At 42.9% G+C, this 13,448-nt stretch overlaps 2 protein-coding genes across 2 annotated transcripts in view; one reads left to right on the top strand and one right to left on the bottom strand.

Moving 5' to 3' along the window:
• LOC109475839 (titin-like) overlaps nucleotides 1-13,448 on the bottom strand; it is a 32,183-nt gene that overhangs the window by 1,248 nt on the left and 17,487 nt on the right. Inside the window, exons 8-18 of the mRNA XM_019776637.1 lie at nucleotides 8,928-9,037; nucleotides 7,588-7,738; nucleotides 6,783-6,905; nucleotides 5,879-6,017; nucleotides 4,695-4,807; nucleotides 4,112-4,258; nucleotides 3,716-3,934; nucleotides 2,530-3,492; nucleotides 1,229-2,382; nucleotides 731-878; nucleotides 111-212 (exon numbers count right to left, since the gene is read on the bottom strand). Of these exons, the coding sequence (XP_019632196.1) occupies nucleotides 111-212; nucleotides 731-878; nucleotides 1,229-2,382; nucleotides 2,530-3,492; nucleotides 3,716-3,934; nucleotides 4,112-4,258; nucleotides 4,695-4,807; nucleotides 5,879-6,017; nucleotides 6,783-6,905; nucleotides 7,588-7,738; nucleotides 8,928-9,037 (3,369 nt within the window). The remainder of the gene's footprint in view (nucleotides 1-110; nucleotides 213-730; nucleotides 879-1,228; nucleotides 2,383-2,529; nucleotides 3,493-3,715; nucleotides 3,935-4,111; nucleotides 4,259-4,694; nucleotides 4,808-5,878; nucleotides 6,018-6,782; nucleotides 6,906-7,587; nucleotides 7,739-8,927; nucleotides 9,038-13,448) is intronic.
• Nucleotides 9,554-13,318, top strand: LOC109475838. The gene is made up of 3 exons (XM_019776636.1): nucleotides 9,554-9,650; nucleotides 10,836-10,928; nucleotides 11,947-13,318. Exons 2-3 carry the CDS (start codon nucleotides 10,853-10,855, stop codon nucleotides 12,693-12,695), a joined length of 825 nt encoding a protein of 274 aa, XP_019632195.1. The 5' UTR covers nucleotides 9,554-9,650; nucleotides 10,836-10,852; the 3' UTR covers nucleotides 12,696-13,318.

Here is a 13,448-nt window from a genome sequence, read left to right as displayed (position 1 = left end):
GTGTAGGGAAGGGGAGGGGTTAGTGTAGGGAAGGGGAGGGATACTGTAGGGGAGGGGTAGTGTAGGGAGGGGGTGTATGTTACCTCTTACAGTTGTACCAACATCGTTACCTTCTTCTGCTTCCTCTACTGACTCTGCCACTATCACTTCAACTGAAGATGGGTCGATCACTTCTGATTCAAAGACAACAAGCGGCTCCCCTTTCCCAACATCTGCAACAGAAGAAAACAAGAAAGCCAAATTGCATGTCAGTAAAAGTAGAAAAACGCAAATGTGAACATGCGATACATTCCAGTGGTCAAATTTTCTTGAAAACTGCAAGTAACTGATGTCTATTTTAAGCCATTGTCACACTTTCAGGACCTTCAGCTAAACAAAGTTGGCTGAAGTTCGAAGCAGTTTAGCCATATTTAGGCTGCATATACCATTAGATATTGAACCAATGGAATTTGAGTTAAATTTCAGTCAAATTTCACTGCCGACCATGGCCCAACATATTTCCGAACACCAGCCAAACATGGCCAAACCTGTCTTCAACACCCGAATGTTTTGAAACATTTGGCTGGAGCAGCCGAACAGTAGCCAACCTGGTCAAATATCAGCTGACCCAGCTAACCTTGCCCACCATGGTTGGCTGGATCACACCATTTCAGCTAGTGTTCGGGAAGCCAAATTCAGCCACGTGTGATGGGCTTTAATCAAGCAGGAGCATAGAATGTGATGATATGACCTGTCTCGCCATCGGGACTTTCATCTGAGCCAAGTCGCCGCAAGTCCACCGCTATCAGGTTGGTCTCCTCCTCGCTTGCTTCCTGATGTGTCTGATCGTCAGTTTTGCCTTCCTCTGCTTCAATCTCTGGCAGCACTATTTCCTGTGGCTAAATACACACATCATACGTATACATATATACTTTTCATACATAGGATCAAAAGAGCTTTTGACAAGTCACTTCGATTTTCTCAATAGAAAAGCTGTGGCTGTCGAAAATGTATTTTCTATTACTGTTGGGGGGGGGCTTACCTTTGTAGGTGAATTTATTGAATATCTATATATACATTGCCTATGGCAGCAACATACATGTACCTACACTCCACTGTACTAGCATGCTTATGTATCTGGAGTTCTGCCTACAGGGTATTGATATGCACACCCTGTATCAGTAATCGATTGGTCAATTATACTGATAAATGGGAGAAGGATTTCAAAGAGTCAAAGCAACATCCAAACCTTCAGTTCCTCAGCAGTTCCCCCCGCTTCCTCAGGCAGCAGCGTTGGCTCTTCCTCAGTCACATCCAGCGAAGCCTCGACTACAGGAACACTTTCTGTTGTCTCCTCTACTTCTTCTTCTGGCACAATGTCCTCTTCTATCTCTGGAAGGCCCTCTGCCTCTGGCTGCTTTGTTACGTCAGCTACTGCAACAACATCAACAGGAGCAAGCTCTGTTGTCTCCTCTGTCTCCGTATCAACCACTTCTGTTATGTCATCAGTTTCTGTATCCTCCCTCTCCACTTCTTCCGTAGTCTCCTCTTCTTTTTCTATTTCCACTTCTTCTGTAGTCTCCTCTTCTTTTTCCATTTCCACTTCTTCTGTAGTCTCCTCTTCTTTTTCTATTTCCACTTCTTCTGTAGTCTCCTCTTCTTTATCCATTTCCACTTCTTCTGTAGTCTCCTCTTCTTTTTCTATTTCCACTTCTTCTGTAGTCTCCTCTTCTTTCTCCATTTCCACTACTTCTGTAGTCTCCTCTTCTTTGTCCATTTCCACTTCTGTAGTCTCCTCCTCTTTTTCTATTTCCACTTCTTCTGTAGTCTCCTCTTCTTTATCCATTTCCACTTCTTCTGTAGTCTCCTCCTCTTTTTCTATTTCCACTTCTGTAGTCTCCTCTTCTTCTTCCATTTCCACTTCTTCTGTAGCCTCCTCTTCTTTTTCCATTTCCACTTCTTCTGTAGTCTCCTCCTCTTTTTCTATTTCCACTTCTGTAGTCTCCTCTTCTTTTTCCATTTCCACTTCTTCCGTAGTCTCCTCTTCTTTTTCCATTTCCACTTCTGTAGTATCCCCTTCTTTTTCCATTTCCACTTCTTCTGTAGTCTCCTCTTCTTTTTCCATTTCCACTTCTTCTGAAGTCTCCTCTTTTTCCATTTCCACTTCTTCTGTAGTCTCCTCTTTTTCCATTTCCACTTCGTCTGTAGTCTCCTCCTTTATTTCTACATCTTCTGTAGTCTCCCCCTCCATAATTTTATCCACAGTCGCCTCCACAATGCCCTCCACTTTAGATGGCCCAGTTGGCTCTACTTTGGTCTCCTTCTCAGCTTGTATTTGTTCTCTTGTGTCCTGGAGTGGTGACATTTCAGTGCCATATTCTTCCTCTCCCGCACTTTGCAACCCTGTGTGTACAAGACAAAAAAGCTGTTACCGTTGCAATCTTAATACCTAGTAATAATTTTGTGGTTACATATAAAGCTCTTGTATTATGTGTTTATAGGATATGATTTCAGAAAAAGTATCTAAGTGAGCACTAACTGGTTGCTTACCGTCTGACTCTACCTCGGTGTCCATCCGTGCTATTGGCTGGACCTCTGCAGATTCCTCTTCCATCTCAGGAGGCTGGACCACTTCTGCTATAATGTTAGTTTCCTCTTCAGATTCTTCACTTCCTCCTGGTTGTTCTTGCTCCTGCACAGGTTCGTCTTCATCTTGAGCATCTTCAGCATCGGTACTTTCCTTTTCTACTTCCCCCTCCTCTTCTATTTCATCCTTTTCAGGTTCCTCGTCCACTCCCTCACTCGCCTTTAGACCACCCATTTCCTCCTTTGTGTCTTCCTCATCTGTCTCCTCTGCTGTCTCTCCTGCCATTTCTTCTTCTGTCTCCCCGTCGCCTTCCTCCTGTGTTTCTTCCATGTCCACCTCGGGTGATTCTGCTTCTTTTGTCGATTCGTCAGCTTCATCAACTACCTCCGACATTTCTGTGCCGGTCTCTTCATCCTCCACTCCGAGTATTTCATCTATGATATCCGCCACGCCAGTCATTTCTGTACCATCTTCCTCTGCCTCCTTGTCCTCTTCCTCTGTGTCCTTGTCCTCTTCTTCTATCTCCTTATCCTCTTTTTTTAACTCCATGTCATCCTCCTCTGTATCTTGGGTAGCTTCTCCTTCTTCCACTGCATCCTCTGTTTCCCCTGCATCTTCGGCCCCTGTTTCATCAGCCTCCTGCGGCACTTCCGTTGCCGTTTCCTCTTCCTCGAAAACTTCATCGATTGCTTCAATCACCGGTGGCATTTGGGTAGCTTCTTCTCCTTCCACTGCATCCTCTGTTTCCCCTGCATCTTCGGCTCCTGTTTCATCAGCCTCTTGCGGCACTTCCTGCATGTCTGTCCCCGTCTTCTCCACCGGTTCTGCTGCGACCGGTTCTCTATCGGGTAACGGTATCGTCTCCTCTCCGGGCGTCTCGACAACAGCAGGTACTGCCTGTGTCGGCCTCTCTGTTGCCGCTTTTTCTGTGTTTGAAAGATATCACATGAATTGATAAAACGGGAATGATAATACATGAATTTGCACTAATACTCTATGCAAAGAAGGATATTAGGTGCAAGAACTTACAATAATTGTTGTTTCTTGTTTTGTTTTTCAAGGTTTAAGAAACGGAGTTATGGTATCTAAGTGAGTACGTACATGTAACATGTTGGATTCATCTTTTATTGACTTTGCCTTATTTCTTACCTTCGACGTCCATTGGGGCCACTGTTGTCTCCCGGACATCTTCCGATGGTCCAGAAAACAGACCGCCCGGTAAAATTTCGCTCAGAAGACCCGCAATCTCCGGTGACAGGGCTCCAGGCGCTGGATCTTGTATCGATGCAGCTGCCGGAAACTCGTCTTCATCCGGATAGTCCGGGATGGGAGGCGTGGTTTCTTCTACATCCAGGGAGGGTGCAGCGGCTGAGGGCAGACGTACCAATTAACATTCTTCCTATACCTATGGGGTACTGGGTTAGGTAGCTAGTTACGGGGTTAGGTAGGTTGTTACGGGTTAAGGAAGCTAATTACGGTTGTACCAACAGTTGTTGGTACAACTTTAAGGTACTCTTATGAAGATTTCCTGCTGTGAGATTATACCTAGTTGGCAGATGAAGCGGCGAGGAAGGCTGCAGTACTGAGCGCTCCAGTAGGCGGCGTCCCGTTGACCGGAGTGGTACATCTCAACACAGTCCTTGTCTTCCCCTTCAGAAGCTCCTTCCCAATAGAAGTTTTGCCAAGAGTCGTCTGTATCCAAAATAAAACAAATTTAGACCACAGCAAGTGATTTTAAGGATGATATCAGCGCACGTTCGCCTGATTAAAAAAAAGATAAGAAATTTTATTGCCCTCCGACGGTGCCGAAAGTGGACAAATATGTCGTAAACATCTATCAGTTCTGTCACAAAATGCCCTTTTCTACATGTTTTGTGGCCTTGATTGATGTTTAGCAAGGTTTGTGATCTAAAAATCTGCAATTGTGGGATTATTTCTTGCCTGTCCTATTTTTTTCCCTATTGCATTAAGTTTGGAATCTGTGAAGGATTCATATATAAAATTCGGTTGCGCATGCTTACAAATCAAGGCATCACTTCATTAGACCACCCTCACCTCTGTTGTATACAAGACACAGTCGAAGAAAAATGATTGGAAACTTTTAAAAAAGAAAAGCTAGCTCGCAGACCTGATAGCGGTGTGCCGTCGCCGAAGACAAAAGAGCCCTCCTTTTCTCTGTCCTCTAGTCCAATCCACAAAACCCAGAGGTTTCTTACCGGCGCCGTCAGACTTAAAATATACCTGATTGAAACAAGGAAAGTCAACACTGAGTTTGAAATATTCCTATCTTAGGCCATGTTGATTTGATTACATGGATGACATCCTCTGTGAACCCCAAAACTTATGCGCGCGTGCGAATAAAAAAAAAGTTTTGCAAAAAAAAAGTTGTTTTCATTATGAAATCTACGTGGTCATGAAGGTTGAACAAATGGGACGGAATATAGTTTTGGCGAATAATCTAGTGGTCAAGTTCATCTCTTTACAATTTCGTCTCTTTTCGTTTGATTTTGGCATTCTACGACATTGGTATGGTTTTTTTGTAACTTACGGTATATTTTTGCTCATTTTGCAACTGTTTTGTACGATTTACAGTATGATTGAAAACATTTTTTTTAAACGGGCGAAAATTCATGCGCGCGCGGATGTCATCCATATAATCAAATCAACATGGCCTTACTTGTAATTAAAAAGCTCAATGCGTCAATTTCTTCGGACTTCTGCTTCACTGTGCATGTTGAAATCAGTTGGAACCTGGCTTTCAGCACCAAGGACAGTAGCTGCTATATACATACTAGTATGCTACTCAATATTTCACGAGTGTCAAAAAGCATTTTCACGTTCACAAAAAAACTGTACCTCCCCCATGTTTCTTCTAATAAAGGATGCACTTTTCTTGACATTTCAACTCTTAAGTAGTTACTTCAGTTCAAAGCCAAAGTACAGATTTTTCCCCGAGAAAAATCGTGACACAAGCCAGACAGCTGGCAATGCGTGACATGGTCAAATTTTAATTTTACAGATTTTAGCTTCCCGGGCACCCTCCGGTCCTGCTTGCCCAGGCTGTTGGCGACAAAGATTCCTGAGGAAGCATATGACTGAAATGTGGGCATATCGTGTGCATCTAACGTTAAAAATATTTTGATTGAAAGCATAATCGCTGGGATCTGAAATGTTGCGGGGATATGAACTTTACTTGGGGTGCGTCCTTTATTATAAGAAATATGACTCTTTTGAAGAACTTTATTGCACGACAATTGTACATGGTACAATTGATGGCACCGACTGAATGGTGTTCCTGCCAGTGTAACGTACTCGTGTGTTTCCGGGTCCTTGATAGCGGCCAGGTGTGCCCCCTCGTTCAGGCATTCCTCCTCCGCCCCCGCGTAGTCCGCCCGAAACCGGGACACCTTGAAGCAGGAGTCACCGAAACGTCCATAACCAAACGGGCAACCTGCGAGGAAACAATAGCATTGATCAATTGGAGTTTAAACTTTCAATCCGATTGAGGAAACGTCGAATTGGTCGATACATTATCTGCGACGGCGTTGCTCATTTTGGTCTCGTATATGGTACTGACACAAAGGTCGTTATAAGAATGTACCAGCCACTCAGAGACGCTGTCCTACATGTAAACATACTGTTGAAGATGAATGTCACTTTTTATTATCTTGTCCCATGTATACTGAAGAAAGGTTGACACTTATGAATATGATTTCACGTAACTCAAACATTACCTTACCTAAGACAAGCTCAGATACTTTTAATTTACTGATGTCATGTCCTGAACCAATATCCTTGTATATAGGCCAATTCATATCCTCTGCTCTTCAGAAAAGAAACAATATCATCTGTGACACCTTGAACTTATGTTAACATTGTATCCATGTTCCATATATATTGTATAATTCATCACTCACAATTATAGGGTACCGTTAGAATAAGGTATCTAGAAGTAGATTTTAGTATTGTTGTTATCTTTTGATTTAAGCACTTGCCATACATTGTATCCATTGCAATTGTTGCGCAATAAAGATTGATTGATTGATCTTTTTTATGCCAGCCAAACTTGTCAAATGGAAACTGCCTGGTAAATTAATACTACATGTACCTTGCAAATTTGATACTATATGTCTTTTTAGCCACCAAAAGATCTGTAATAACACAAGGACGGCCAAGGGCACCACCATCATCTCCTTGGGACTAGGGAAAAACTTACGGCATTCCTCGGGGGACTCGTCGGAGCCGTCCGGGCAGTCCGGCTCGCCGTCACAGTGCCACTCCCCGGGGACACAGGTCAGGTCGGCACAGCGGAACTCCGTCTCAGTACACACATCAGACACTGCTGGAGAAAGGTTGTTCAAGAAGCTTTCATCTATTCATTTAATATCCATAACCACCTACCGCGTACAAGAGTGAACGTTACTTATACGTTTGCCATTATTTATGCAAATGAGGCATTTTGCATGATTGATTTGCATGATCTAATTATGTGATTTTTTTCATCATAACTACCTACTTACCAAAAATCATGACGATCCATCGACCCCTTCTCGAGTTATCATCTTTCAAACATTTTACGAAAAATGGCCCTGCAGCTCCAAAACAATCTGATAGGGGGCCCAAACCTATGTCACATATTCTCTGTTCCAATGGCTATCTACCAACATAAAATCGTGACCCTAGCATGTACAGCTTACGAGATATCAAAACTTGAAATTCTGCTGCGGTACCAAGGAAAGCCACTAGGGCGCCCCAAAACTTGCCCCTGAGCGAGTGGCGACAGACTGAAGTCACGCGACGACAGGGACCAGAGACCCGGCAGCTAATTACCCGCTGTGATCCCCGGGGGGTTCCACAGACCCATTATGATTATGATTAAACATTGCCGTCGATCCCGAGTTATGCTGTTGACACATACACACACAGCCTCACACGCACGCACACACACAAACACACACACACACACACACACACACACACGCAGTCACGAAAACATAACCTTCTTGTCGAAGGTAACGCACCTCTGCCCATCTCTGCTATCCATGTTAAGGTGGGGTTGGTTCTCCACCCCTTCTGCTGATCAGTCCTCCTCACGGCAGCCACGAACTTACCCGGAGTCAACTCATCCACGTGGACCGAGAACCGCTCGTCTTGACCTGTCTCCTTATTCACCTTCAGGATGATCATGAGATGGGAATAGATTGGAGTTTTTCGGAGTTCAGTCTCTCCTTTGACATGGTTGTCTACGAAGTGACGTACAGCTATATACTCTTCTAGCCTGGGTGCCATCCCCAGTAGTATATTCGCCAGCTCTATAACTATATTAGTAGTCTTTATTGGCTTTCCAACCACCAAACATACATATGCAGGGAAGGACAAGAGTCTCCCTGAAGTGGATAGTTTGTTACAATATAATCAAAACACATAATACAATACAATCAATGAACAATAAACAGCTTAAAGATAACAACTGTTATAGAGCTGGCGAATATACTACTGGAGATGGCACCCAGGCTAATACTCTTCCAGCACAAGTACATAAAAGACCCAGGGTTACATATACGCACAGTTAAAGGCGCGGTCACATTTCCCAACCCGGGGCCCGGCCGGGCAGTCGTATGGAACGAAAATTATGACATAAGACAGCAAAACACAATTTGTTTACTCTTGATACAAATTGTTTAATTTTCGTTCACGCAACCAACCCGGTCGGGCCCCGGCTTGGAAATGTGACCGTGCCCTAACGTAAAATTACATTACAATTACATACAATTATTTTAAAATTACCGTAATTTTAAAAGACATATGTATATCGAAGGAAAGATCTAGTCCCAAAAATGCTGCTAAACCACAGGAATACAAAGTTGGTATTGTGAATTTGTATTAGTACATAACGACTGTTACGACAAACCGGCACATGCTGGCCTATTGCGGCACTGTACTTAGTTCCGTAGAGCACCTGCAGACTGGGTGCCATCCTCTGTAGTTACCATTAGTACTATACTACCACTCTGTAGGTCCCTACTGTTGCTAGCCTTCATGGACTACGGAGGATGGCACCCGGGCAAGAGGCAAGGGCTCCTCGGAAGTGAATTTTTTAGAACAGGCGAAAATCAATGCGGGCGGGGATGTCATCCATAGAATTGAATTAAAGTGGTCTACTGTAATGTTATACATTTAGAACAGGAGATGTTGAAGACAACACAATATGACCTCTCGGTCAATAACCTTAGCTTAGGCGACATCGTACGGATGGCCATTCCACGAATGATCGACCTTACGGTCAACTATCGATATCTTACGTAATATCGTACCACTGCAACAAATCCAGAATAAAGATAGAATGTTACAAAGAAATTACCTTTGCCTTGAGCGTCGGAACGGTTGAGAAGAAAGGCCCCGGGAAGGACACGCTCACCATACGAACCGCTTCGTCGGACGATCCGATGTTTATCGAACCCTTCCGGAAATCTACGAAGATATAAAAAAAAAATTCATTTCCCTTTTTTCCCTAATAATCTACTTTCAATGGATGGTCACCAAATTGGAACCACAAGAAATAGTTTTACTTTTAAAATATACTATGTCATAATTTTAGCAGTTTGTAGTTGTTTTAATGACACATTTTGGTAAGTGTAAGGTATCAAGATACGTTGGTAACTTTTAAAAATGTGTGCTTAAAAGTTTTCAGTTTTTGCCACGCTGGTTTGCGCTCTATATGGTGCTTTATGCTAGTGACGTCATATGCACCTGCCAGCAGTGGAGGTCATTCACCTTTGACTCCTTTGGAGGAATCCATTATTTTAGGGTAACATTATTTTTTGTCTTATTAACTACTTAGATGGCTAAAATACCCAAAACATTGTGAGTGGTATGCATATAGGCAGGCTCCATTTTACATTATGTAACTATTATTGAGCATCAAACAATTACATCTGGAAATGCTCAGTACATGAAATGTAGCACCCCCACAAAAATGGCATGACCCAAAGGTTAGAAATACGCCGGATGAGGGTTTCCACGGTATACCGCGGTATTGAGCTAGCTGTGAGCGCTTGGTGATCTTGACAGACAACGCAAAACGGTACGTACACGCTCGTTTTTTCCAGTGTTAAAAGATCTCTCGTGTTATACACCAGATATCCACGCGTTTTACTAGCAGACTAAAATGGTAGACTTGAATGTGTGTCGTGTGTTCAGTGTTGACTCCACGAAAGAGGATTATTTATGGACTATTTTTTATTCCCATCTAACGTAAAGCCAAATAGGTGAAATCTGGTGAAAACTGTCTGTGTTGTAGAGCATGATAGTACTAACAGTAGTTACATTTTTTACTACCTCCTACATACAAGTTATCGTTATGACCTCTCTGTCAGTAACCTTACGTAACATCGTATGGAGGGCCATTCCACGAATGACCTTACGGTCAACTATCTGACGTAATATCGTACCACTGCAATAAATCCAGAGGACCTATAAAGACCAGGGTTTTTTCTAAACAGGGGAACAAGGGAGCTGCACCCTCATGTAACCAGCCAGCTCCCTCACACCAATTTTCAGATTGAACCCTATGTGGTTACTTACACACCAGTTAGTCTTTCTCAAAATGATCTTTTTCCAGTAAAGATGTAAAAAAATACAACAATTCATTCTTAGCATTACAAACTGTGTTACTCTTATTAAAAAATCCCCCCTCAGTAGCTTCGTTCCTTGCCATGCTTGCGATCTGCTCCCTCATGCAAAATTTTTCTAGAAAAACCACTGAAGACCCTTTAAAAGCTTTACCTAATAGTATGTAGACATACAGTTTTGCCAGTTATTATGACTCTGATTCATGATAGCGATGTTGTAAATGATGGAATTACAGACTTTTTTTACAAGCAACCCTCTATAGAGAGTATCTGACTCTTTCTATGGGCAAATGTATTTTTTGTCAACCATTTAAAAACTTAATGGGGTCAATAACCTGAAGGATACAAGATCAAAATTTCTGGAGTCAATGACCTCAAGGATAAGACTGGTAAAACTCTCAAACAGTCTGGGGTTGATTATACCTTACCTGTACTTAAAACACACCCAGCTAACCCCTTCCATGCCCTGTTTATCTATTACTATTACGTACCCACTACAACTTTGTGTACCCACATTTTAGACTTTTTTACCCACATTTTGTGTACCCTTAAATAGCCTTTCATCATGACAATCATATTTATAAAACATATCTGATTCTGTATATTGATTTATTTGTTCTATACATCTATTCATGTAGGAGATCTGGTGATCACAATGACTTCAGCAGTAGAAGACATGGCTGTGAAAGTTTCCAGAAGCAGGTTTTATCCTTGGGAGTTTAATAGGAAAGGTAAGCCAGAGTAAGACATAGGGTGTTGCATTCTGTCTTTGTAGTCCTAGATGTCTCACAGCATTTAGTATATTATTAATCCTTTGCCGCCCTGTTAAAGCTAAGGTCCCAATTGGGAAAAGGGGTCCTGGCGGGTAGTTCCCGGGCTGTTTTTTACCACTTTCGGGCGGGACCCCGACGTGGCCCCGCGGGGCACCCTGCGGCTACCGGGCTATTTTTTGGCCCGTCGGGGCCCCGATAAGAATTTAATTCTGAGTTAAATTCTACCCGGGCCCCGCTGACAAAAAGACGCCGTGACCTCATCGTGAGAACATCGAGAGGTACCCCTCCGGTTGCCGGCATTCCACCAGGACACATTTCTTACGTCACAGACCAGATGAACAGAATAAAGGTGTGTACTTCGTAAACCCGGGTAAAATGTGTGACCTCACAGATCAAATGATCACAACAAATACGTGAATTCTGCATTACGTATAGGTCAATACAAGACATCGTCAGAGAATCTGCTGGATACCTGCCGGGTGCCTGCCGGATACCGACCAAAGAGGGTAACAAAATTTCTAACAAAATGCTACTGAAGGAAACTTTTAATTGTGACCACGACAGCCGATGCCCGCTCGACTCCTGAACCCGGCCGGGGCCAGCCGGGGCTACATCCCCGACGGGCACCGGCGTAATTGGGACCTTAGCTTAACCTGGGTGCCATCCAATATGCTTATGGCACCTTACAGTTGCTTTCCAAAGAAGTCTTTGCAGCCAGCAAGTGAAAGAAGAGTGTAACATATCAAGTAACAGTTCGCACCCAGGCCAGGAACAAGACCACACCACCTGTTCCTGTGGAAATAGTATTGGGCACATTCAACAATTTTTGGATAGTGATTGTTAAGGTTTCTATGACCTGCTAGTTGCTTGTTTGTCAGTTTGTTTCTGGTACATTTGAACTTGAAGTGAAATAGAAATGGTCACATATCATGATGAAAATTTTGTTAATTGTTCATCATCTTGTGTTGGATGACAGGAAAGTTACCACTCTGGGGTGTCCTGCACCGTATGGCAAATCTTGGCATATCACAGCAGTTCTTTCAGCGGGGTGCTGAAGTCGCCTACGGAATGCGCTTTGCCCGTTGCCAAAGTGTGCAGTTCAGTCCCGCCTATCATGAGCTGATAGAATTCCCGGGAAGAGCTGTCCGTTTTGAAGCCAAAATGATCTTCGTCGGGAAAACCTCGTATATGTATGAGACGAAAATGTTTGACCGAGACACCGACAAGGAACTAGTCAGTCGGCAAATTCAGATGGTCAACATCGACAGGGAGACGCGCAGGCCGAAGCCACTTCCTGATTGGGCGATCGAGCAGTACTCGCACCTGACATCACGCCCTGCAGCGGTACAACCATTCGACCTGTCTGATGTCAAACCAGCCTTTGTCTATCCGGTGACAGTGGCACCAAGTGACATCGACAGGAACATGCACACTAACCAGTCTCAGTACGTACGCTACTGTTTCAACTGCGCGGCGGCGGGGGCCAAGAGGGGCGCGTACTCCATCATCAGTGGTGACCTTCTCGACTACGACCTCCGAAGTGTTGACCTGCTGTACCAGAGGGAGTCGCGAGAGGGCGACACCCTCCGCATAGAATCCTGGGAAGACATCAGGGAGCCTGATACCATCAAGTTTCAGGTCAAGCGAGGAGACAACAATATACTGCAGTGTAAAATGAGCTTTCGTATACCCAGTGTCCCTGACATCGAGAAGGCAAAACTTTGATCAGATTGATTTCCCTTTTTTGGGAAGACCATGTTTAATTAGGACAGATAGTCCACGTTATTAGAAATTGTCAATGAAAAAATTACAGCAAAGTTAAGCAACGAATGTACCATGCAAAGAATCTAATATTAACTGAATTCTTAAATGTCAATGTTACATCATAATCATTTCAATGTCATGTTATGAAATCTCTCTCTTCTATGATAAATTTAATTTTGTGTATTAATGTTACATTCCCTACATTTATCTTAGAGAGCACAACTATAATTTATCATGAAACTCTTTGTATTCCATACCTCATATTTGTTGATTGTAAGTCTTTGTAGATATCATATTTATAATCAATGTTAAGATATGAATATAATGTAAATATTTGAATTTTTGTGTTTGGTGAGAAAACCATATTTAAACATATTTGAGTTGACGGCTATTGAAGTCAAATCAGTTTTAGGAAATCAACTTTAGCTTTAATATAAAGCAAAGTTTTTTGTACCTCTACCAATTTCCAGTTGTGAAAATGACCCATTCTGAACATATACATGGTCTGACTCTCTGTGCCATCATATGATTCTGTTCAGAAAGTCTGTAATAATGTGTCGACATTACATGTAACATTATATCTATGGCTCAGTCTTCAGTTGTCTCTTTGTGTGTGTGTGTGTGTGTGTGTGTGTGTGTGTGTGTGTGTGTGTGTGTGTGTGTGTGTGTGTGTGAAACTTTTGTGACAGGCTGAATAAAAGTTCTAAACGGGAA

The sequence above is a fragment of the Branchiostoma belcheri genome, unplaced genomic scaffold (genome assembly GCF_001625305.1).
Source record: "Branchiostoma belcheri isolate BF01 breed outbred unplaced genomic scaffold, Haploidv18h27 scaffold35, whole genome shotgun sequence".
Classification (NCBI taxonomy): Eukaryota; Metazoa; Chordata; class Leptocardii; order Amphioxiformes; family Branchiostomatidae; genus Branchiostoma; species Branchiostoma belcheri.
Note: the sequence above shows the minus strand (reverse complement) of the source record. Positions and strands in the feature narration are given on the sequence as shown.

Bases quoted from the DNA above. Each gene is read 5' to 3' on its own strand.
- LOC109475838 (XM_019776636.1), top strand. From the start codon at position 10,853: ATGACTTCAGCAGTAGAAGACATGGCTGTGAAAGTTTCCAGAAGCAGG. The intron at 10,929-11,946 runs GTAAGCCAGAGT...GTTGGATGACAG, and splicing joins TTGGGAGTTTAATAGGAAAG to GAAAGTTACCACTCTGGGGT.